This window comes from Spermophilus citellus, assembly GCF_964194105.1.
Source record: "Spermophilus citellus genome assembly, chromosome: 6".
Taxonomy (NCBI): domain Eukaryota; kingdom Metazoa; phylum Chordata; class Mammalia; order Rodentia; family Sciuridae; genus Spermophilus; species Spermophilus citellus.
The window spans coordinates 7,362,308-7,386,575 of NC_138187.1; the positions used below are offsets into that span (position 1 = coordinate 7,362,308).

The window sequence follows — 24,268 nt, forward strand, 5'->3', positions numbered from 1 at the left end:
AGTTATACCAAAAACTTACTTGCTTATACAAATTCAAATGTGACTGGTTATTCTGTAGTTTAATTTGCTAGATCTGGCAGCCCTAGTACAGGATCTTTCAAACCTATCCAGCCCCATTCTGAGTCTTGGTGCACCTAGCTCAGCCCAGGGATCCCTTTACAATTGTAGACCCTCATACTTGCTTTTCCATTCCAGCCTTCTGAACCCAAGCACGTGGCCTCAGCCCTTGAAACAGGCTCCCTAGGGTTTCTTACCACCACACTTGTGGACTTGGCTGCAACCCCCTTTTCCTGTTTACACAGAGCAGGTAGATCTGGCCTCTTGACTGATACCAAGTCCCTGACACATCCACCCAGACTCTGGGTCCCAGGAACCCTCCTTTCTAATACCATGCCCACCTCTACTTTCTAGCCTCTAGTCTTTTAAGAAACCCCACATCCTCTCCTTATATTTGATATTCTCCCCTTCAAAGAACTGTCCTCACCTCTTACTAGCTCCACTTCCCTGCCCCCGCTCATTCCCCAACTTTACCTCCAGCTCGCCAATGAAAATTCTTCAAGGTCAGCAGCCATTACACATTGCCAAGTCCAATGGATACTTTTTCTCCCACTTTCTGACACATCTGTATAGTGGTTTACAGCATCGCCTGAAAATCTTCCATTTCTTTGCTTAGTGTCCTGGCACCAGATCTTTCCCTGCCTTCCTGCAGAGACTAATACCCTCCAGAAATCTCTCTGCAACACAAAATTTCTGGGGGCTCACAGTCACCAGCTCCATGGCTTCCAATGCCATCCTTTCTTTGGGGGTCTTTCCATCCTGTCTCCAGTCCTAGCAGCTTCTGGAGCCTCAGCCCTTGAAACACATTAAGCTCTCTGTTAAACGTGGCCCCTTGCCAGGTGCAGTTGCACACATACAATCCCAGTGACTCAGGAGGCTGAGGCAGAGAGATTGCAAATTCAAGGCCAGCCTGGGCAGCCCTGACTCAAAATAAGAAAGGCTGGAGATGTAGCTTAGTGGCAAAAGTGCCCCTGGGTTCAATCCCCAGTACCAATGAATAAATAAAAAAAACACAGCTCCTCATAAGCCACATAGAGGACATCACCTTCCATGGCCAAGGCAATTCCTTGCTGTCTGCCCTTCCATGAACAGTGCCCACTTGTGTTACAGCTGGGTGCGATCTGGACACATCACCCTCCCTCTCTTCCCTTCAACCACTGTTGTTTTTTTTTTTTGTTTGTTTGTTTGTTTTGTTTTGTTTTGTTTTGTTTTCCCCCCAGTATAGGAGATTGAACCCAGGGCCTTGTTAAAGCTAACCAAGTGACATCCCAGCCCTTTGTTTTATTTTATTTTGAGACAGGGTCTCACTAAGTGACCCAGGCTGGCCTTGAACTTGCAGTCTTCCTGCCTCAGCCTCACAAGTAGCTGGGATTACAGGCATGTGCCACCATGCCCCATTCAGCTCCTGGTTTCACCTCCTACTGATCTCTGTCCTCTTCTGATGCTCTGCTTTGCCCCCACGCCCCCGCATAACAGCTTCCTCAGTTCACACACCCACATTTTTAAAAATTCTTTTAGTTGTAGATAGACACAATATTTATTTTATTTGCTTATTTTCATGTGGTGCTGAGGATCTAACCCAATGCCTCACATGTGCTAGGCAAGAGCTCTACTACTGAGCTATACCATCAGCCCCTACTTTTTTTTTTTTTTTTTTTTGTACCAGGTATTAAACCCAGAGATACTTAGCACTAAGCCACATCCCCAGCCTTTTTCATTTTTTTATTTTGAGACATGGTCTTGCTAAGTTGCTTAGGACATCACTAAGTTGCTGAGGCTGGCTTTGAACTTACAGGTATAGGCCACAGCCACAGTGCCCGGCCATTAAACCACTCTGCATTGTAGAGTGGTCTTTTACAAACCAGTCTGGCCTTACCACCCCACAGAGCTTTCAGGGGTCCCTGGTACCCTGCAGGCTCTTGGACCTGGCTCCTGCCTACCCTGTGGCTTCCTGGTCTCTCCTCCCAATAGGTCACAAAACAACAGGCTCTCACTTGCATCCTGTGCCTGCACCTAAGATGTTCTTCCCTCTAAACCTTTATCCGCCAATTCTTCAGCTTTGGCACCTTTACCTGTACTTTGAGGGTTTGTTGTATGTGGGACTTTGTGCTGGGTATTTCTGTTTTAATTGGTGTGAAGTTCACATAGCAAAAATTAATCATTTCAGCTGGGCGCAATGGACCCGCCTGTAAGCCCAGCGACTTGGGAGGCTGAGATAGGAGGATCACGAGTTCAAAGCCAGCCTCAGCAAAAGCGAGGTGCTAAGCAACTCAGTGAGACCCTGTCTCTAAATAAAATAGAAAATAGGGCTGAGTGACCCTGAGTTCAATCCCTGTACCAAAAAAGAAATTAACCATTTAAAGTGAACAATTCAGGGGCTGGGTTTGTGGCTCAGTGGTAGAGCACTTGCCTCAAGTATGAGGCACTGGGTTTGATTCTCAGCACCACGTATTAATAAATGAATAATCAACAACCAAAGAAATATTTAAAAATAAATAAATAAATAGAGTAAACAGTTTAGTCAGGCACAGTGACGCGTGCCTGCCATCCTAGCTACTCAGAAGGCTGAGGCTGGAGGAGTTTGAGACCAGCCTGGGCAGCAGAGCAAGACTCGGGGGCTGAGGCTGGGGCTGGGGCTCAGCAGTACTGCACTTGTCTGGTATGTGTGAGGCAATGGATTCAATTCTCAGCACCATATATAAATATATAAAATAAAAGTCTATCCATAACTAAAAATATATTATTTTTTTAAGAGAGAGAGAGAGAATTTTAATATTTATTTTTTAGTTTTCGGTGGACACAACATCTTTGTTTGTATGTGATGCTGAGGATCGAACCCCGGGCCGCACGCATGCCAGGCGAGTGCGCTACCACTTGAGCCACATCCCCAGCCCCCTAAAAAAATATTCTTAAAAAAAGGCGGAGAGAAGGGCTGAGGCTGGAGCTCAGCTCACCTAACCCGGGCTCAGCTCTGGGTTCGATCCTCAGCACCACATAAAAATAAATAAATAAAATAAAGGTATTTTGTCCAACTACAACTAAAAAAAAAAAAGAAGAATATTTTAAAAATGGAGAGAGCAGGGTTGGGGCTGTGGCTCAACGGTAGAGAGCTTGTCTAGCACGTTCAAGGCCCTGGGTTCGATCCTCAGCACCACATAAAAATAAAATAAAGATATTGTGTCAACTACAACTAAAAAATATTAAAAAAAAAAAAAAAACGGAGCGCGCAAGGCACAGTGGCATATGCCTGTAATCCCAGTGGCTCAGGAGACTGAGACAGGAGGATTGTGAGTTCAAAGCCAGCCTCAGCAACAGTGAGGTGCTAAGCAACTCAGTGAGACCCTGTCTCTATGTAAAATACAAAATAGGGCTGGGGATGTGGCTCAGTGACCGAGTGCCCCTGAGTTCAATCCCTGGTACCCCTCCCCAAAAATCTGAGAGGGTGTCAGAATTTTAAATAAATAAATAAATAAATAAAGCAAGACTATTCAGTGATTTAGTCCGCTAACAACATTGTGCAACCACTACTCCCATCATCCCCAAAGGAGAACCACACCTACCAAGCACCCCAAACCCAGCCCCTGGCAATCCTAATCCACTTTCTTTCTCTCTGAATTTGTCTATTCTACACATTTCACATCAATGGAATCATGCAACTGTGGCCTTTCACAGCTGGTTTCTCTCACTCAGCATGGTTTTCAAGGTTCATTCGTGTTGTATATTAGGGCTTCGTTCCTTTCTGTGGCTGAATAATATTCCATTGTGTGGATGGGTCACATTTTATTTATGTGGACATGTGGGATATTTCCAAGAGTGTCATTGCTGGGTCATATGTTGACTCTATATTCAACTTTTTGAAGAACCACCAAAACTGTGATGAGTCTTTTATTTTTTTCCTTTGCGGCATGTGTGTGCGCGGCGTGCGTGCATGTGCACGCACACACATGTGTATGGTGCTGGGGATGGAATGTGGGGTGCTCTACCACGGAGCTACATCCTCACCCCTTTTCAATTTTTATTTTGAGATTGACTTGTTAAATTGCTGAGGCTGGCCTTGAACTTGCAATCCTCCTACTTTAGACTCCTGAGTTGCTGAGATTACAGGAGTGGGTCACCTTACCAGCTCATGAAAAGTCTTTTAAAAGCACTAAGTATCAGGTCCTCATAATGACTCTCCAGAGGAGGATGCACTCCCATTTGGAGAAAGAGAACTGGGAGTCAGAGATATAGAATTGCAGTTGAAGGCATATAGCTAGAACATGGTGGAGCCCAAGTTTCATCCAGATCCTGGCCAAAGCCCATCCTGTCCAACCCAACTCTCCCCTGGTCAGGGAGATTGCTCCCCAGGCAGCCCTTCCACCTCATATGTCCTGCTCATCTTCCTCTTGAAGGAGAAATGACCTTCCCAGAGGCAGCTTCAGAGCAGGCTTGGGGGCAACATTGGGGAATAGCCACAATGGAGCCTAAGAGCAGAAGGAAGAAGTGGGCTGAGGGAAAGTGTGGCCAGATGTATGTGGGTCCCCTTGACCCCAGGCCCTGAGCTGTTGCCTTTTCTGTGGGGCTCAGGGGGCTGAGGGCAAGGAAGACTACAGGTGCCCTAACCCAGGAGTAGCTGACAGGGCCCCTAACCTGTCTGAGCAGCCCCAGCATCTCTGCTGGGCAGGAGTGGGCCAGGGCACGTGGTCATTGAGCTTCTTGGGGTGTCAGGTACTAGCACAGCACTTTGCAGAGGTGGCGTCCACACAAATGACAGGAACTGTGCAGCTAGCACATGCTGCATGCTTCCTGCAGCCCATGGGGAAGGCATATTTGCCATCCTCCTTTTACACAATAAGCCAGGCAATAAGACTTTGGGTGGCAGGAGGGGCACCAGGGAAAAACCTGAGCAGGTACACAGCCAGGGGCACCGGCAGGAGCTATGAGCTGCTCTGTGGCAGCCATGCATGCAGGAAGGAGGCCAGCTTCGGCTACAGTGAAGCTGTCGCCAGCTCTCCCCTAGACTGAGCTTCAGCAGTTTTGCTGGCTCAGTGGCCCCTCCTCCCAGGATCCTCCTCAGAGGCCTGACTTCCTGGAGGACTGCCTGAGTCCCACGCCTCTGCATCCTCATCCCCCACCAGAGTGGCTGCCCACCCTGCTGTCCTCATCCTTAGGCTTGGGGAACCCCAGGCAGGTGCACATCTCTGTTCCCATGTGGACCTTCCCATCAACCTGGGCTGCAGGCAGAACTGCTGCCCCATTTTACAGAGGAAGCAGCTGAGGAACTGTCCAAGGTCACTGGCTAGCAGTGTCTGACCTGGGGCTTCTGGACCCTTTCTGGGCTCTGCCTCACCTAGTAGTGGAAGGCTCTGGCTCTCCTCCTGCTACATGTCACCCTGTAGAGTTAGGAATCTGTGGGTCCTTGAGCAGTAGCCCACCTGGAACCCAGGTACCCCTTCTAGACCACACAAGAATGTACCATATACTTGGGGCTCTGGAATTCCCTGACCCAAAGGCCTCAAGCCGACTCCCAGAATCTGTACAGCCCTCTTCCTCAGTCTGTCCTCCTGAAGGTGGGCCACATAACAGGGTGCTCAGGAATGCCTGTTTGTGGAGTGTGGGTGGCACTGGAGCTGGGTAGAGACAGGAGTGGGCTGCAGGCAGGGACCAGTTCATGACCCAGAAGGAATCCAAGAATTCTGAATTCAAATTTAGATGAAGGTATATTTGTCAAGGTAGGAGAACAGAATATATTTTATTTAACATGTTTCTAGTGTGAGTTAAAATATTTAAATATTCCAATATTCTGTGAGTGGGTCTGTGTTTGTTTTTGCCCCAGGCTCTGCAAATGTCAGGCATACAGGTTTACCTTAACAAGCCCAAAACACAACAGTAAAAGTAATGATGATAGCTGTCTTCTAATCTGTATGTTGTACTTTTTTTTTTTTGGTAGTGCTTTCTATATGCTAGGAACTGAACATACAAAGATGAATCACTTACAGTTGTTCCCCATGTGGCCAGGAAGGGATGCTTAAGAACTTCACACGGAGCACAGCAACCGCTTGCTGAGCACTTACTGAGTTATGTGTGAACAGCTGTGTGGATAGCATCACAGTTAATCCTGAAGTAACCTAGAGAGCAAATAAGAGACTCAGAAAGACAACATGACCAGCTCAGGATCACAGAGGTAGTAAGAGGAAGAACTAGGACACATCCAGGAACCAATATGGGTTTGAAGCCCAGACTCAGGACCTTAAGACTTTGGGACCTCAGATGGGGCACATAGCTTCTCTGAACCTCAGTTTCTTCATCTGCAATATGGGGATAATAAATCTAACCCCATCTATAAAGTGACCAGCACAGCACCTGACCTGGCAGGTACCAAGGAATTGGTCATTATCAAAGGTGGCAGGCAGGAAGAAAGGCCTTTGCAATTAGGGACCCCTGTGGGAGCCCCACATGCCAGACACAGGCCTGCTCGTTAAGCCTCATGGGAGACCTTGTAAGGGAATGACATGATTATGGGGTTCCCTGGGCCTGAAACTTCTCTTTCCCCACCCTCAGGCCACCCTCTTTTTTTTTAATCTTATTTTTTTTTTGGTGGGGTTCTTTTTTTTTTTGTCTTTTTTGGAACTGGGGGTCGAACCCAGGGCTTTGCGAATGCAAGGCAGACGCTTTGCAACTGAGCTACATCCCAGCCCTCAGGCCACCCTCTTGGCCCTGTCAACTGGTCCAGGACCACAGGGAGTCAGGCATCAGGCCATGTTTCATATGTGCAACTCCCGCCAAATTCTCCCAACAGCCTGGTTTGGGGTGCTGATCTGCCCCTCTCTGAGTCAGGACCCAGACCCCAACTGGCCTGTGTCTACAATGCTGCAGGCATGTCAAGGAGAAGGCCTGATCCAGGGCTGGGCTGGCCTTCAGGCAGGAGGTGAGAAGGGTGAGACCTTTGGAGGTGGAGATTCCAGCACCTGTCAGATGCAACTGTCCTGCCTGGGGCTGTCCTGCTGCAGCTGCAGAGAAAGCAGGCTGGGGCCAGGGCTCTTTTTGGTGTTGGGCAGGGCTGTGAGTCGGGCTCCCTTTGCTGTCTTAAGGGGACGGCTGTCCCTGGCATTGTTTGTGGAGAGGAGCCAGAGGCTGCTGGGGAAGAAGGTGTAGTTGGGGGGAGGGGATGCGGGTTCCCTGACACCGAATTCATTATTGGGAGATTCCTCTTCACAATCCCTCGACACCTCCCACGGGAACCGCGGGCCAGAGACGTCTGACAGCCTCTGGCGGGCCGGCTCCGGTGCCACGGGTGCCCGGGTCCCCGCCCGCTCACTGCCTCCGAGTCCCTCCCCCTTGGGTCCTGCAGCCTCTGGAAGCCTCTCCCAGGCTCAGCCTCGCGCCGCCGTCGCGTCGGGGCTCCACGGCCCACCCCCGGCGCGGCCCACCCCAGCCCCTGACAATCGTCCCCGGACCCCGCCGTCCGCAGAAGGACCGACCCGCGGTCCCGCACGTGGGGAGGGGGCGTCTGGGGGAAGGGCCCGGTGCGGGGGCGGAGCCACGGAGCCGGGCGCGCGGCCGGCGCTGGCTGACGGAGGTCAGCGGCCGCAGAAGCGGACCCAGGCGTCCGGGAGGCGGCGCAGGTGCCGCGCCCCCACCCCGCGTCCGCGCCCGCCGCCGGCCGCCGCCCCCGGGCCGCCCCCCGCCCGTGACGCGCTGCCCGCCCCTGGGCGCCCGAGCCCGAGCCCGAGCCCGAGCCCGGGAGGGCGCAGGGCGGCGGGCGGCGCAGGCGGCGCGGCGCGGAGAGGATGCGGTCGCAGCCGCGGGGCCGCCGCCGCCTCTGAGCCGCCGAGCGCACGGAGCGCGCTGCGTCTCTGCGGCCCGGCCGCGCCATGGGGAAGGAGCAGGAGCTGGTGCAGGCGGTGAAGGCGGAGGACGTGGGGACCGCGCAGAGGCTGCTGCAGAGGCCTCGGCCGGGGAAGGCCAGTGAGTGCGGGGGGCGCGAGCGGCCGGCGGGGCCCCCACCTCCCCGGCGCAAGGCGGGGAGGGGATGCCGCGGGTCCCCGGGGGCGGGGCGGGGCCAGCAGCACCCAGACCCTCGGTCGTTCCCCCAGCGCTGGAGGAGCGGCGGCACCAAGCGCCGCCGACCCGCTGTCCCCCCAGCGGGCACCTGCGGCACCCACCTCTCCGCCGGCCGCAGGCTTTCGCATCCCTCCCTCTCTGCCTCTGGCCCCTCCCTTCCCAGGTTGCGGGCTGAAGGCTGGGGGTCTCAGCTGGGGCCTTTAAAGGGCGAGGCTATTGCCCCCACACACTCACACACCACGGAGAGAGGGAGGGGGCCCCTGCAATGAGGGGCGACTTGGGGACTGACAATCCCTGTCAGACCTCTCTCCCCACCCCATGTTTAATAACAGGCTTGGGGTTGGGGGGGCAGGACCACGCTGGGGGTGTGGCTGCCCAGGCATGGCCTGGGGGGCTGTTTATTGATAACAGCAGAGGCCCAAGGTCGCCCAGCCCAGGGCAGTCTGGGCTCTAAGCAGGTGCCACCTGGGAGACAAGCGCTGTGAGTCCACTGCTCAGGCCTGAACCAACAGACCCTGGTCCTCCCTGGTTTCCCTGATGCAAAAGGGGAGCTTGAGGGAGCGGAGGCCCTCACTGTCCTTCTCTAGCTTGCGCTGTGGAGGCCCCAGGGAAGGGTTGGGAGCTTGGAGCCCAGATCCCAGCACTCATCCGGGCTCAGCTCAGAGCCTCCCTGGAGGCCACAGGCGATGGATGGGCGTGTGGACCAGCAGCGTGTGCGGCTGCGCACGTATGACCGTGTCAGTGTGTCAGGGCACCTGTGCCGGCTCGGGTAGGGCTCTGCAGGTTGGCATGTGTGGAGAAGCGTCCTCACTGGCTGTCCTCACATCTGGGTGTCCTCACTCCCCACCCCATGGACTGTGTAAGCTGGGGAGGCCCCCCTCCTTTTTCTCCAAAGGGATGCTGAGATATGGGACTGCCTTGAGGGGTAGGTTCTTGAGCCCCAGGAACACTGCCCCCAACAGCCCTGCCTGGCTAACTCCTGTCCACTTTGTATAGTCAAAGCGAAGGGCACCCATGCCTTGTAGGCACCAGGTTGGCCCTGCTTCTATCTCCCAGGGCTGGGAGGCTCTGCTTATTGGGTTGATTTCAGGGCCTCAGAGCTGAGAAAAGGAGGGCTTCTAAGGAGGCAAGGTATAGGCTTCCACCTAGTGGCCATGTGTCCTTGGGTGCAAATAACTGGCTCCTTGGGCCTCAGTCTCCTCATCTGTAGGATGGGATTCTGGGTTCCCCACCTCATAGCAGTGTCATGAGAACAGTGAGAGGGCAATGAAGCCCAGGCACTTGTAAACACTTAGCAAATGCCAACTGTGATGGCTTCCTTTGACAACAGGAAGTCCAGGCCATTCTGCCACCCTGGGGAGGTGAGGGGGGGCTTTGCCTCCAACTGGGTCTCTACCTCTGCCTCAGGCTAGTATGGTCTCTGGGGCAGGAGAGACACCTGCCCTGGCCCCCTGTATCTGTGCTCTCTGACTCACAGGGGCGGGTGTAATAAATCAGACAGAGAAATCCCTCCATGAATTAGCACAGTTGTCATGGCAACGCTGGCCTGCTTTGGAGTAAGATGTATTTTGATTCAGCAAAGTACAGCTGGAGTTTAGGCCACTGGGCAGGGGGCATCCAGCACTGTCCTCAAGCCCCCCTCAAGGAGCCCAGAGGTGTTCCCACCATGCTTGTGTCCTTGATCCCTCTCCTTCCTTCTGCCCGACAGCTGCTGTCACCTCAGGCTCTGTCAGCCCCCCACCCTGCCTTGAAGGGAGCCTCCCCTTGCACACACACGCACACTTAGCAATTGTCCTTGAGGAAGAAGAGACTGCTTGGAAGGGAAAATGCAGGGCCAGGGCTGCCCTTCTGCTGCCATGGAAGAGCCCTTCCCTGGCCTCTAGCCCAACCTCCCTTCCCCAGGACGTCCTGGAGGAATTCCCTGAACACCCTGGGCCTCTGCAGGCCTCCTTCTCACCTTGGCCCACTAAGAGTTTCCTTCCAGCCTGGAGTGTGGATCTGACCCCAAAGGTTGGGGTAGTCTCAGGAGAGCAATTAGAGGGCTAGGGTCATGAGAAATGGAGTCCCAAGCTATAGGGCAGATTGGAGAGCGGAGTTTTTACTGATATAGAATGCATAGGACTTTGTGACCTCAGGGAAAGGGCCTCCCAGGACATTCAGCTTGGCCCCCAATTGCCCTGCCCCACTTCCCCAGCCCTTTTCAGCCACATTTCTGCTTCATTCAGAGAAACTGTCTCTGTGTGGGACAGCCTTCCCAGTCCTAGGCCCTCTTCAGTCCTGGGACCCTCCTGGGTACCTAGTGTCCCCTGCAGGCAGTATGAGGCCTCCTGAGACATCAGCCTGCTCTCTATCTCCTGTCACCACTTTTCTTCCTGATGAGACTACAGGCAGATGACCTTAGTAAGGTGACCCCCCTCTGGTGAGGGTGGTCCCTTTTGTAATGGAGACTCCTCCCCACTGGTGCCCATGTCACTTTCTGGACTTTGGCTTCCAAGCCCATCTGAACTGTCAGCACCTGCAGGTGTGGCCAGGTGAGCAGGAAGACTTGGCTGTGGGCTCCAGTCTCATCCACAGCTGCCTGGAGGCCCCACATAGGAGGGAAGAGAGGGCCTGGCTTTGGGAAGTCTTGGGATGTGCTAAAAGCTAGCTACATTGGAGTTCAGAAGAGTAGGGGGCAGAGCATCCTAAACATCACCCTGGGTTAGATGTCCTCACTCCTCACAGCTCATGGCAGGAGATTGTGGCAGGTCCAGCCACATAGTTTATAGGGCCCTATACAAAATGAAAATGCAGGGCCCTTATCCAGAAATTAAATTTCATCTGGGCATGGTGGTTCATGCCTGTAATTCCGGGTAGCTGGGAGGCTGACACACAAGGATTGTAAATTAGAGCCCAGCAACTTGGCGAGGAGACCCTATCTTAAAATAAAAAAATAGAGCCGGTGCTGTGGTGCACACCTGTAATCCCAGCAGCTCCGGAGGCTGAGACAAGAGGATTACAAGTTCAAAGCCAGCCTCAGCCATGGCAAGGCCCTTAGCAACTCAGTGAGACCCTGTCTCTAAATATAAAATGGGGCTGGGGATGTGGCTCAGTGGTTGAGTCTCCCTAAATTCAATCCCAGTAATCCCAGTGACTGGGGAGGCTGAGGCGGGAGGATCATGAGTTCAAAGCCTGCCTCGCAATTTAGTGAGGCCTAAGCAACTCAATAAGACCTTGTCTCTAGTAAAAAATAAAAAAGGGCTGGGGATGTGACTCAATGGTTAAGTGCCTCCTGGGTTTGATCCCTGGTACCACACACACACAAAAAGAAAAAAGAAAGAAAGAAAGAAAAAGAAAAAAAAAAAGACGGAAAGACAGAAAGCAAAAGAAATGGCTAGGGATATAGTCCAGTGATAGAACACCCCTGGGTGCAATCCCCAGTACTGGAAAATCAAATTTCAGGCAACCGTGCAGTCACATGCTCATGAAGCTGGCCCTGGTGATGGACACTGTATGGAACATGGATATCAGTTCAGTGACTGACTAAGCATCTGGTAGTGGCAGGTGCTGTTTCAGCCACTGAGGGTGCAGCTTTGAGCACAGTGGACAAGAGCCCTTGTCCTCTGGGAGCATATAGTTCAATGGTAGAGAGGGATCGCGTGGATGTTAATAAGTAGATGTGTCAAGGGGGCAGCAAGGAGGGCTAAAGAGCAGAATGCAGCAGATGTGGGAGGGGAAGGGTTGCCATGGAGTGCCCTGCTGAGCAGGCAGCCACTGTACCTGGGGGGTGTGAAGGGAGCACCATGGGGACAACACAGGAAGAGTAGTCCACACTTAGACTCCATGTGTGCAAAGGTCCCGAGGCCCCATGGCAGCGCAGCCTACGTGGAAGGAACATCAAGGAGGGTGGAGAGGTCGGAGAAGAGCAGGGAGCGTGTCTTGCAACGCCATTGTCTGACTCTAGTCTCCACCCAGTGAGATGGGCGCTGGAGGGTCTCCTGGGCTTTGACTAGTGGGTACAGAGGACAGATCAAGTGGCACAGGGAGAGAGTAGGGACGCTGGTGGGGAGGCAAGGATAGTTAGGGGTCCTGGGAGCAGTGCCCCTGGTGACCATGACATGGTGAGAAGCTGAGCAGTGAAGGATCCTGAGTGTGCTCAGAGTGAGTCTTGAAGTGGCACTGAAGTGGATGGGATTGACCTGAGGACACTACGTAACTGCCTGAGAAAGACCCCAGCTAGACTCCAAGGCTGTGGCCTCGGCCACGGATGGGGAGAGCGGCTCTGTTGCCAACTGAGATGGATACTGGCGCCAGCAGCGTCTGAGCAGAGGGGATGGCTGGGGAGTAGAAATGCCTTCACTCTGCCCAGGAGACCCCCACGGGACGGCGGGGGTGGGATTCCCGCACGGCTAGCATTTATAGTGCCTGCTGTCCGGAAATGCCCTTGCGCCTCGGCATGGCCTGCTGCCTTTCTCTGCTCATGGGGGAAGCCAGAGGCCAGGGCCACAGGCTACTAAGTGACTGAGTAAAGATGAGTTCAGGTCCCTCTGACTTCATGGATTTCAAGAGAGTCACTGGGGGACCCACACCCTGTGTCCCACAGCCGAGTCTGCACCAGAGCAGAGCCCTGCAGCCGGGTCTCTGTGACTCGACTCCCTTGGATCCCTTGCCCTCAGGTCCCCACCCCCACTCCTGTCCTGGGCCTGGACAAAGGGGCTTCTGTCTTGCCAGCCCCACCTCATGGAGTGACTGACCCACAAACGGGTTATGTAACCATGGCCCAGACAGGCAGGGGGTTGGCCCAGGTCCTGGTGGACTTGAGCCCACTGGGAAGGCATTGGTGGGCTCTCCTCCTCTGGTAGGCAGCTGGTGAAGCCAGGATGAGAGAGGTCCCAGGAGGAGACTTAGCCCCAAAGGGAAGCTGTTGTCCCTTCAGGGCTTTAGGAGGTTTGAGCCTGGGGTCTGAGCACGACCCTGTGGAGCAGGGAGGCCAACATGGGATTGCTTAGTGTCCTGGATTGCTTGCCTGCTTCCCTTTCTGCCCTGCAGGTGTAAAGCTCCTCCCCAGGGCCATCCAGGGATGGCAGTGGGGAGCTGTACCAACTTTTCCCCCAGAGATACCCCATTTCCGGTGTTCCAGTCTCCCTGACCACCCCCGGCCCCATCTGGGTCCTTCTGAGAGACAGATGGGGATGGCTCTCTCCCTCCCACCAGTGGCAGGTGCTCAGCCAGCGTCCTGAGGGAGGGGGTGTGTGTGCACATGTGTAAGCCCATGTGGGTGCATGGTCTTGTTTCCTGCTCCCAGGTCAGGACAGCCCGCAGTGCTTAGTTCAGTGAACACCCGCTCCCTATCTCTGTGCAATGAGAAACTAAGGCCCCAAAAGTTGGCACCTGGAACCAAGTGCATGTTTATAGACTAAGACCCTGATGTAGAGCCCACCAGGGAGTTGGCCACCACCTTCCCTGCTTTTAGGCTACCTGGAGGGGCCGGGCAGAGCCTCCCCTCAACCATGTCTCCTTCTTCCCCCAGAACTCCTAGGATCCACCAAGAAGATCAATGTCAACTTCCAGGATCCAGATGGGTGAGTTCTCTCAGCCAGGTGGTGGCACCATGGGTTAGGTAGGCTCTGGGCAAGGCCAGGTGCCTGGTCCTCTCCTAGACTTGTCCTTTGCCTGCTCAGCTTCTCAGCCCTGCACCATGCAGCCCTGAATGGCAACACAGAACTAATCACCCTGCTGCTGGAGGCTCAGGCTGCTGTGGACATCAAGGACAACAAAGGCAAGCCTGCTCCAGGGCCTCAAGGCCAAGGGCAGGGGGTCAAAGTCAGGGTGGGGTCCTTGCAGTCTGGATGGCTGATATCTCCATCAAAGCAGGATGTTATAAGATCAGGGTTGTATTCTGGGTCAGGGGTCAGCTCCCAACAGCCCTGCTGCTCCCAGGCATGCGGCCTTTGCACTATGCAGCCTGGCAAGGCCGGAAGGAGCCCATGAAACTGGTGCTGAAGGCGGGCTCGGCGGTGAACATCCCATCTGATGAGGGCCACATCCCCCTGCACCTGGCGGCCCAGCACGGTCATTATGATGTGGTGAGGCTGTGTGGGGTGGCAGGATGGGCAGGGCAGTGGGGCTGGTGATGCCTGGGACTGACTGTGCCATGGGCCTGCAGTCAGAGATGCTGCTACAGCACCAATCCAACCCATGCATGGTGGACAACTCTGGGAAGACGCCCCTGGACCTGGCCTGTGAGTTCGGCCGTGTTGGGGTAAGTCTCCTCAGGGAGCTGAGTGGGACTCCACCTACCTGTCCTCTTCACCTGGGATGGGGGTTGGGGAAGCCCCAAGCCAGGGCCTACCTGCCCTGACCCCTCCTTCAAGGTGGTCCAGCTGCTCCTGAGCAGCAACATGTGTGCGGCCTTGCTGGAGCCCCGCCCAGGAGACACCACTGACCCCAACGGCACCAGCCCCCTGCACCTGGCAGCCAAGAATGGCCACATTGACATCATCAGGTATGGCTATTAACAGGGACAGGACCAAACCTCAGGATCCCTGGGGCTTGACAGCATCCAGGAGCTCAGGGTTCCTGCCTCTGGCCTGGGGATAAGAGGAGCCTCCCAGAAGCCATAGTGTTATGGTCAGGCTTCTGAGTATGGCCTTCAGCTGCCAAATAAAGGATAAGCAGGAGGGACTGGGAAAGGGTTTTGTTTGTTTCCTTTTTTTGGTATTGGAGATTTAACCTAGGGTGCTTTGCCACTGAGCTACCTCCCCAGCCCTATTTGTAATTGATTTCTTGATCGATTGATTGATAGATACCAGAGATTGAACTCAGGGCCACTTAACCACTGAGCCACAGTTCCTGTCCCCCTGCCCCCCCCCCTTTTAAATTTTGAGGCAGAGTCTCACTAAGTTGTTTAGGGGCTCACTAAGTTACTGAGGTTGGCTTTGAACCTCCTGCCTCAGCCTCCCAGGTAGCTGGGATTACAGGCCATTGTGCCCAGCTGGGGAAGGGTCTTCTATATCTTGTCAGCCTAGAATCTATCCTGGCCCTGCCATTTGCTGGTTGAGCTCAGAGAGGCACTTAACTTGTCTGAACCTCAGTTTCTTCATCCATACAGTGGAGCTCACAGGGACTACATCAGAACTGGACAAGAAAATAACCTTGGGGGTCAGCAAGGGATGGACACTTTGACAGGTGCTTGGTAAACATCAGATACGATTGTAGTCAGTGACAGAGGGCAGAGCTAGCTTGACCTCTGACCTGAGCAGGCAGTTGGGGACCCAGGAACTGAGGCCTGGCCTGAGGGTGCTGGGGAGGAGAGTTCCTGCTAAAGGCCCTGCTGGCTCTTGCCACCAGACTCCTCCTCCAAGCCGGCATTGACATTAACCGCCAGACCAAGTCTGGCACGGCCCTGCACGAGGCTGCACTCTGTGGGAAGACGGAAGTTGTTCGACTGCTATTGGATGTGAGTCTAGGGCATGGGGGAAATGGGGTCCAGGCAGGGGCATGGGGCTCCTGACAGGGCCTTGCCCTTCCACAGAGTGGGATCAATGCCCAGGTGAGGAACACCTATAGCCAGACGGCACTGGACATTGTGCATCAGTTCACCACATCCCAGGCCAGCAAGGAGATCAAGCAGCTGCTGCGAGGTGGGCCCAGACGGGGCCAAGGTCTGGGGCGGGGCCTGGGTGGGCAGCTTGCAGGACTGGGGGGTCCACCTCCTGTATCCCCAGAGGCCTCGGCAGCCCTGCAGGTCCGGGCGACCAAGGATTATTGCAACAATTATGATCTGACCAGCCTCAACGTGAAGGCCGGGGACATCATCACAGTGAGGACGGTCCCTGGGGCTGCTGTGGCAGGGGTGGGTGGGACTGGGGCAGGCTTACCCAGAACACCCTCCCACAGCATTTGGGGTAGGAGTGCTGGGCAGGCCCCCCATGAAAGGATGTCTCTCCGAGCATGTTCCTCCACATATTTGGCCAGGTCCTGGAGCAGCATCCAGATGGCCGGTGGAAGGGCTGTATTCATGACAACAGAACAGGCAATGACCGAGTGGGCTACTTCCCTTCCTCTTTGGGTGAGGCTATCATCAAGCGAGCAGGCAAGTCTCTCCCAACCCTGGGAGGTTATAGGCAGGAGCCTCTGGGCCTGAGCATAGGGGCCAGAAAGCAACACACATGCTCTGGCATGCTGGTGACAAGGCAGGGTCAGCCTTCTAGCCACTGCTCAGATCCAGCAGCGTGTCCTGTGGGCTGTCTCCTTGCCAGCTCCCTATATGCATTCCTTCATTTATTCCACAAATATTGCATGCCTGCTATGTTCTGGTTGGAGCTGGCCATTAAGGACACAGGAGTTTCAGACACTATTCTTGCTCTTAAGGGGCTTGCTGTGGAGTGGGAGGGAACAAGAGACAGCGAAGTCAACACAGAGGGAAGCATACCAACCAGAGAACACGGAGAGAGGCTGGCTTTAGTTAGGGAGAGGTAGGAGGGGCTGTCTACCAGCAGAGCAGTTCAGGCAGCTGGAACCACACATGGGAAGGCACAGAGGCAGGAAGGAACTTGTCACTTAGAGGAGCAGGGGCAGCAGGGGCAGCTTGGCTGAAGAAGAGTGAGTTGGGGAGGGAATGCAGGACCAGGTTGGGAAGCCCCCTGACCTGGTTTCAGGGAGGCAGGGGATCCATTTACCTTTTGCAGAGGATGTGGAGATTGATAGGTGGGGCAAGAGGGCAGAGGGGAGCAGTAGGAGGTATGGCCAGTCACCCATAGTCATTCTAGTTTCTGGATGGTAGCCCTGGCCTCGGGCTCCTGAGCAGCTTGTTTCCTGTGCCCCAGCTCAGAGAAGGTCATATCCTCCAAGAGTCCTCAGCCCCTTTGCTTGCAGGACCACAGGACACCTGGTTCTGGGTTCCTTTGACCACTTTCTCTTGGTCTGAAATATCTGGGGTCTCCTGAGGGTCTTTCAGCTGTGTGTATGTGCGTGCATGTGTGTGCCACCTCTGCTCTGCCCCACTCTGTGTCAGGGCCCACCTGGGTGTACCCGGAGCTCAGGGAAGCTGTGCTTGTCCTACAGGTTCCCGAGCAGGCAGTGAGCCAAGCCCACCCCAGGGAGGTGGCTCGTCAGGGCCCTCTGCACCCCCAGAGGAGATCTGGGTGCTAAGGAAGCCTTCTGCAGGTGTGCTGGGTCCTTTGGAGGGCTGGGGTGGTGGCACTTCTGCTGGGCACCTTATGCTCCCTGTGCTGGCAGGTGGTGACCGCAGTGGCAGCTTGAGCAGTGTGGCTGGTAGCCGAAGCAGTGGAGCTCATGCCCTGCATGCAGGCTCTGAAGGGGTCAAGGTCAGTCGGGGTGGTGGCTGGGGCCAGGGCAGCCATGGTGGCCTGGCCTGGAGCAGCACTGATGAGCTGGCTTCTTGGTCGTAGCTCCTGGCAACGGTGCTTTCCCAGAAGCCTGTCTCTGAGTCCAGCCCAGGGGACAGCCCCATCAAGCCTCCAGAGGGCTCTACAGGTAAGAACAAGGACCTAGCTGCACTGGCTTGCCAGGAAGGTGACCCTGAGCAGCCCCTGCCTTGCTATCCCCTGTCTTTACCAGGTACTGCCCGGTCCCAACCTCCAGCAGCCCACACTGGGCAAGTCTACGGAGAGCAGCTGCCCAAGAAGCTGGAGCCTGCCTCAGAGGGCAAGGTACAGGGCCCGAGCTGGCTCCCATGGCTGGTCTCACGAGGGTGGGGGCTGACAGTCTAAATAACCCCCACGTAGCCTGTCTGGTCTGGCCACAGCAGGGGCAAGGGGCTTCGAAAGGCCAGACTGTCCTTCTATCTGTCTGTTAGTCTGTGTGTGCGTCACATGTGCACACACGAGTGTATAGGTGTTGTCCACTTGTGTAGGCTGTGAGCTAGCATGTGCACACTTGTGGAGGTACATAGGGGTGTGTGTGGAATGGTGCAGCCATGAGACAGATATGCATGTGTGTGGTTGCACAGATGGAAGAGGATGGGTGTGAGACACGAGTGTGTGTGGGTGCAGTGGGTTGTGTATGCATGTGCCTGTGTGCTGGGAGGTGTGAACTGATGGCTGAGTCCTGCACAACAGAGGAGGCGAGGCACCCCTGCCTGTGGAGCACCGAGCAGCCCAAACTTAGGCCACTGTCCCCTAGAGCCCCCTCACATGGGGCCACACTACCTGCCTCCCCAAGATGGTATGGGTGTCCCTGGTGCAGGAATGGGGGGAAGTTTAGGGAGCTGTGACATGAACAGCAGCTGGATGCACCCTCCTGGCGGAGCTCACAGAAGAAGGCTTGAGGGCTGAGGATGCTCGGGGTCAAGGATGGCAGGTCGAGTGCTGACGGCAGCTGGAGCGCCGGTGCCAGGCTCACCCAGGCCTGGCTGCAGATGGACCATGGATGGCAGATCAGCGCTCCGTGGCCCACCAGCCAAGCAAAGAAGGAGGTGCTGTGGTGGCTGGGGAGCAGGTCCGACGTGGGCAGGCTGTAGCCGGTGCCTTGTGTCTTCCAGAGTGCCGAGGCAGTCAGCCAGTGGCTCGCCACATTTCAGCTCCAGCTCTACGCCCCCAACTTCACCAGCGCTGGCTACGACCTGCCCACCATCAGCCGCATGACTCCTGAGGTGAGCAGTTGCAGCCACCCGACCACCTCACCCCTTTTCAAAGACAGGTCCCTGCCTCCTGCCAACAGGCCTCTTCTGTGCCTAGGACCTCACAGCCATTGGTGTCACTAAGCCAGGCCACCGGAAGAAGATCACAGCAGAGATCAGCGGCCTGAGCATCCCTGACTGGCTGCCTGAACACAAACCTGTAAGGCTCCCCACAGCCTGGTGGCCGAGCCAGGACTGGCAGACAGATAGACAGCCAGCCTCCCTGCCTCCAGCCCTTACCTGTCCTCTGGGGCTCTAGGAAGTGGACAGTGGATGGCCCACCAGCAGGGAGTTGCCTGGAGAGCTTCTGTCCATGAGGGCATTGGGACCAGCCCCCTAGGCTGGGTCCTCTCAGGGTGAGGGGAGCCTGAAACCAGTAGAGTGTCCCTCCATACACAGGCAGCATCTGCTCAGCTCTGCCCATTGAGCATCCATGCAGGTTACAGAGGGCCCATGTCGGGACATGCCAGCTACACCCCGGCATGTGCTCCAAAAGACACTGACAACTGCATGCTCGTACACAGGCTCCACCATGTGTGCTGGCCTGTGACAACAACTGACTAACCTTCTCATGGTACCTGCACAGACCATGGCCTATGCTGTTGCTAACAGGGATGTGCCCATATCAAGTGACAGTTTCTGGGCTTGTTGAAAGTGGGCCAGGCCACCCAATCTGATGCTGGTTCTTTGGGCCATACACTGAGCTGCTGGCCTCCAGTCATCAGTGGGAGAAGTGCCAGTGGCCACCCAAACCCTTGCAGGGCCCTGGGTCTGTGACAAGTGGGTCTGCATTCATCCCCGCCCCACCTCCTGGCTCATCCACTCAGTCAGCAGCTCAGGGGTCCTCTCAGGAACATGTGTGGGTCCCATGGGCCTCGCCTCACTCTGTCACCAGTGTGACTGAGGGTGCTGTGTTGGTGCATGAGTGACATCCAGCTGGAAGCTCAGGAAACATGCAGTTCTTGGTGAAGACTTTTGTGGATATTTGCACACACATGTGATATGACTGTGTGGTGTGTATGTGGCACGTGTGTGACCATGCATCTGATGTGGGTAGGGAGACGGCAGGAGTGTGAGCATGAGGCAGGAGGGGGTGCGATGCCTGTGTGTGGCTGGGAGTGCTGTGTGCAGGGTGTACTTGTATCCTGGTAGCACTGTGTGTCTGTGTCCATGGTGTATGGGTGCTTCCTCAGGGCACTGTGCCCCTGGCCACCTGACCAGGCAAGGAAGTGTTTTCTTCCCCCTAAAACCTAAGGAGAGTGTCCTGAGGATAGGTCCCTCTGTGTCCATTTGCGTATGTTAGCTCGTGTGTGCACAACAGTGCCTGGTGGCTGTGCTAAGGAGCTGGCCTGGGGCATCTGCACCTATACTGTCTCCGATACTGACATCTTGGGCCTGTCCATTTGTCCTCCTGTCTGTCTGTGCCCTGCTGGCCCAGTGCTCCTTCTTCCAATTGTTCCAAGTAGTTGGGCAAGGTGTGGGCAGCTGGCTTGGGCTGCCCCTCTGTGTCCCCTGCTCTGTAGGCTAACCTGGCTGTGTGGCTGTCCATGATTGGCCTGGCCCAGTACTACAAGGTGCTGGTGGACAACGGCTATGAGAACATTGACTTCATCACTGACATCACCTGGGAGGACCTGCAGGAGATTGGCATCACCAAGCTCGGTAAGGCTCTGTCCCCAGCCCCTGCCCTCTCTTCCTCTGGGGCTGCTTGACCTGCTCCGTGTTCCCCTCTCAGGACACCAGAAGAAGTTGATGCTGGCAGTGAGGAAGCTGGCAGAGCTGCAGAAAGCAGAATACGCCAAGTATGAGGGAGGGCCCCTGCGCCGGAAGGCACCCCAGTCGCTTGAAACGATGGCCATTGAGTCACCGCCCCCACCTGAGCCTGCCCCAGCTGACTGCCAGTCTCCTAAGATGACTACTTTTCAAGACAGTGAGCTCAGTGGTGAGCTGCAGGCAGCCATGACTGGCCCAACAGAGGTGGGTGCCGCTGCTGCTGAGAAGCCCTCCAACCACCTGCCGCCCACCCCAAGAGCTACCATGCGGCAGGAGCCCAGCTTGGGTGGACGGGCTCGGCACATGAGCAGCTCTCAGGAGCTGCTGGGTGACGGGCCCCCTGGACCTGGCAGTCCCATGTCACGAAGCCAGGAGTACCTACTGGATGAGGGACTAGCTCCTGGAACCCCACCCAAGGAGGCCCGGCCTGGCCGCCATGGCCACAGCATCAAGAGGGCAAGTGTGCCTCCAGTGCCCGGCAAGCCAAGGCAGGTCCTTCCACCAGGCGCCAGCCACTTCACGCCTCCTCAAACTCCCACCAAAGCCCAGCCAGGCTCTCCCCAGGCCCTCGGGGGACCTCATGGTCCAGCCCCAGCCACTGCTAAGGTGAAGCCCACCCCACAGTTGCTGCCTCCAACGGAGCGACCCATGTCACCCCGCTCCCTGCCTCAGTCACCCACCCACCGTGGCTTTGCTTATGTGCTACCCCAGCCTGTGGAAGGGGAGGCAGGGCCAGCTGCTCCAGGGCCTGCACCCCCACCTGTGCCAGCGGCTGTGCCCACGCTGTGCCTACCCCCAGAGGCTGACTTCGAGCCAGGTCGGCCTAAGAAGCGTGCCCACAGCCTGAATCGTTACGCAGCATCTGACAGTGAGCCTGAGCGAGATGAGCTGCTAGTGCCCACTGCTGCTGGACCCTATGCCACAGTCCAGCGGCGAGTAGGCCGTAGTCACTCAGTGAGGGCACCTGCTGGCACTGACAAGAATGTCAACCGCAGCCAGTCATTTGCTGTGCGGCCCCGCAAGAAGGGACCCCCACCACCTCCACCCAAGCGCTCCAGCTCAGCCATGGCCAGTGCCAACCTGGCTGATGAGCCAGCTCCAGATGTTGAGATAGAAGATGGCCGGCTGGGAGTCCGGGCACAGCGCCGGCGGGCCAGCGATCTGGCTGGCAGTGTGGACACGGGCAGTGCCGGCAGCGTGAAGAGCATTGCGGCCATGCTTGAGCTGTCTTCCATTGGGGGTGGGGGACGGGCTGCCAGAAGGCCACCTGAGGGCCACCCCACAGCTCGGCCTGCTAGTCCAGAGCCAGGCCGGGTGGCCACAGTGTTGGCCTCAGTGAAGCACAAAGAGGCCATTGGACCTGATGGTGAGGTGGTAAACAGACGCCGCACACTCAGTGGGCCTGTCACTGGACTTTTGGCCACAGCCCGCAGAGGGCCAGGGGAGCCAGAAGATCAAGGCCACTTTGTGGAAGATGGTGCAGCCCGGCAGCGGTCTCGAGGTCCAGCCAAGGGTGAAGCGAGTGTGGAGGGCCCACCACTGGCCAGGGTGGAGGCCAGTGCCACGCTCAAGAGGCGCATCCGGGCCAAGCAGAGTCAGCAGGAGAATGTCAAGTTCATCCTAACAGAGTCTGACACAGTCAAGCGCAGGCCCAAGGCCAAGGAAAGGGAAGCTGGGCCTGAGCCACCCCCACCACTGTCCGTGTACCAGAATGGCTCGGCCACCATGCGCCGCAGACCAGCTTCGGAGCAGGCTGGAGCCCCAGAGCTGCCCCCACCACCCCCACCTGCTGAACCCCCACCCACTGACTTGATGCACCTGCCCCCACTTCCCTTGCCCGATAGTGATGCCCGGAAGCCGGCAAAGCCACCTGTCTCTCCCAAGCCTGTCTTGGCTCAGCCTGTGCCCAAGATCCAGGGCTCACCCACACCTGCCTCCAAGAAGGTGCCACTGCCAGGCCCTGGCAGCCCAGGTAGGTACAGGGAGCCAGGAGGGCAGGGTGAGTAGAGGCAGTAGGACCCCAAATCAGACGGATTTTCCTTTTTTTGGATTTGATGATGCCTGCCTGGGTGGGATTGGAGTGTTCACAGCCCTCTCTCATTCATCCACCACTGGCAACTGTCACAGCCCAGGGAGGGGAAAGGTGGACTTGGCTCTCAGTCTAGGAAGCACAGAGACCCATGAGCAGTACATCTGTGCAGGGAGGACCTTGACCCCCTCCAAGAGGAGGACTACTCAGGTGCAGGAGGCAGGGGAGGCTCCCAGGTAGAAGGCATTCAAGCAACTGGAGGGCCAGCGTGGCTGCAATAGGTCACACATTAAGGGGGTTCTGAAGCGGTGATGTGAACAGGTTTGCACGTGGCAGAGCGTGCCTTGGTGGCCGCGGGAGGGCTGGAGCGAGGGGCAGCGTCTCAGCTTAACCATGCGGGAGCTGGGGCACAGCAGCAGGGCTTGCGCTCGCCCTGGGTGCCAGCGTGATCCTCCCCACAGAGGTGAAGCGAGCCCACGGCACGCCGCCGCCTGTCTCCCCCAAGCCGCCGCCGCCGCCTACGGCGCCTAAACCCTCCAAGACCGTGGCGGGGCTACAGTCGGGCAGCGCCAGTCCATCGCCTGCGCCCTCGCCGGCGCGCCAGCCGCCGGCCGCCCTCGCAAAGCCGGCCAGCACGCCACCCTCACTGACCGCCAGCCCCGCCAAGCCTCCATCCCCGGGTGCGCCCGCGCTGCACGTGCCCACTAAGCCCCCGCGGGCCGCGGCCGCCGCTGCCGCCGGGGCCCCCATTGCCCCCGACGGCGCCTCGCCCGGGGACAGCGCGCGGCAAAAGCTGGAGGAGACGAGCGCGTGCCTGGCCGCAGCGTTGCAGGCGGTGGAGGAGAAGATACGGCAGGAAGACGGGCAGGGCCCGCGGTAGGTGGGGCGCGCCCCTGGGGCTCGGAGGCGGGGCGGGGCCGGAGGGCGGGGCGAGGCTTGGAGGCGGGCGGGGCCAGAGAGCGAGGCTCCGGGCGCTCCGCCTGGCTCACGCTCGCCGCCCGCAGCCCGTCCGCGGTGGCAGAGAAGAGCACCGGCAGCATCCTGGACGACATCGGCAGCATGTTCGACGACCTGGCCGACCAGCTGGACGCCATGCTGGAGTGAGGCGGCCGCCCATGTCGGGCCCGAGGCGCCCTGGCTCCGGCCTGCACACTGACCTTTACCTCAGGACGGGCAGCTCCGGGCGCGGGCGGACCCGACGCGGGGCGGGCCGTGCTGCCAGCCCCCGCACAAGCACAACTCCCGCCCCTGGCCCGGGCCTAGCCTGCCTAGAGGACCACCGGGCCAGGGGGCCCCAAGGGCTCTGGGCAGACGCGCCGCCCCGCGATGCCCGTCCCTATCTGCTGCTCCCTGTGCAATAACTGCTGGGCCCTGCCGCCCGCGCCAGCCCAGGCTGGTCCCCGTGGTTGCGGGTGAAGAGCAGCCTCTCCCTTGCTCAAGAGGAAAAGGGAGGGGACAGCCGCTGTGGACCCCTCCCAAATCTATGGCACAGCACAGGCCCTTGCCCAGCACAGAACTGCCCTTTGGGGGACCTCTGCCAGCCTCTCGGGGCAGCACAAGGGGCAGGGGGCCAAGGTTGGGCCCCAGCATATAAGCTATCAAGAGTATTAATTTATTGGGAATGAGCTGAAGCAGATTTCCCCAGAGAAACAAAAAGGTATAACTTTAACAAATATATATTTAAAAAAAGAAAAAAATATTATTGATTCTATAGAAAACCATTTACCAACTGGAAGGACACTGGA

General features: G+C 56.7%; 1 protein-coding gene across 7 annotated transcripts; it reads left to right on the forward strand.

Annotated features, from left to right (window-relative positions):
- Positions 1 to 7,799: 7,799 nt before the first annotated feature.
- Positions 7,800 to 23,967, forward strand: CASKIN1 (CASK interacting protein 1). Of its 7 annotated transcripts, XM_081297684.1 has the most exons (19): positions 7,800 to 8,004; positions 13,610 to 13,661; positions 13,761 to 13,858; positions 14,020 to 14,165; positions 14,246 to 14,341; positions 14,454 to 14,584; positions 15,430 to 15,538; positions 15,614 to 15,722; positions 15,807 to 15,901; positions 16,057 to 16,174; positions 17,146 to 17,408; positions 17,493 to 17,577; positions 17,662 to 17,753; positions 18,584 to 18,694; positions 18,780 to 18,881; positions 20,245 to 20,383; positions 20,457 to 22,466; positions 22,985 to 23,399; positions 23,528 to 23,967. In XM_081297684.1, exons 1-19 carry the CDS (start codon positions 7,911 to 7,913, stop codon positions 23,625 to 23,627), a joined length of 4,365 nt encoding a protein of 1,454 aa, XP_081153810.1. In that variant the 5' UTR covers positions 7,800 to 7,910; the 3' UTR covers positions 23,628 to 23,967. The 7 variants fall into 7 exon arrangements, with proteins under 7 accessions (XP_081153810.1, XP_081153807.1, XP_081153811.1 ...); XM_081297681.1 differs by having other exon boundaries at positions 15,614 to 15,901; XM_081297685.1 differs by having other exon boundaries at positions 17,493 to 17,753.
- The last annotated feature ends 301 nt before the right edge of the window (positions 23,968 to 24,268 follow it).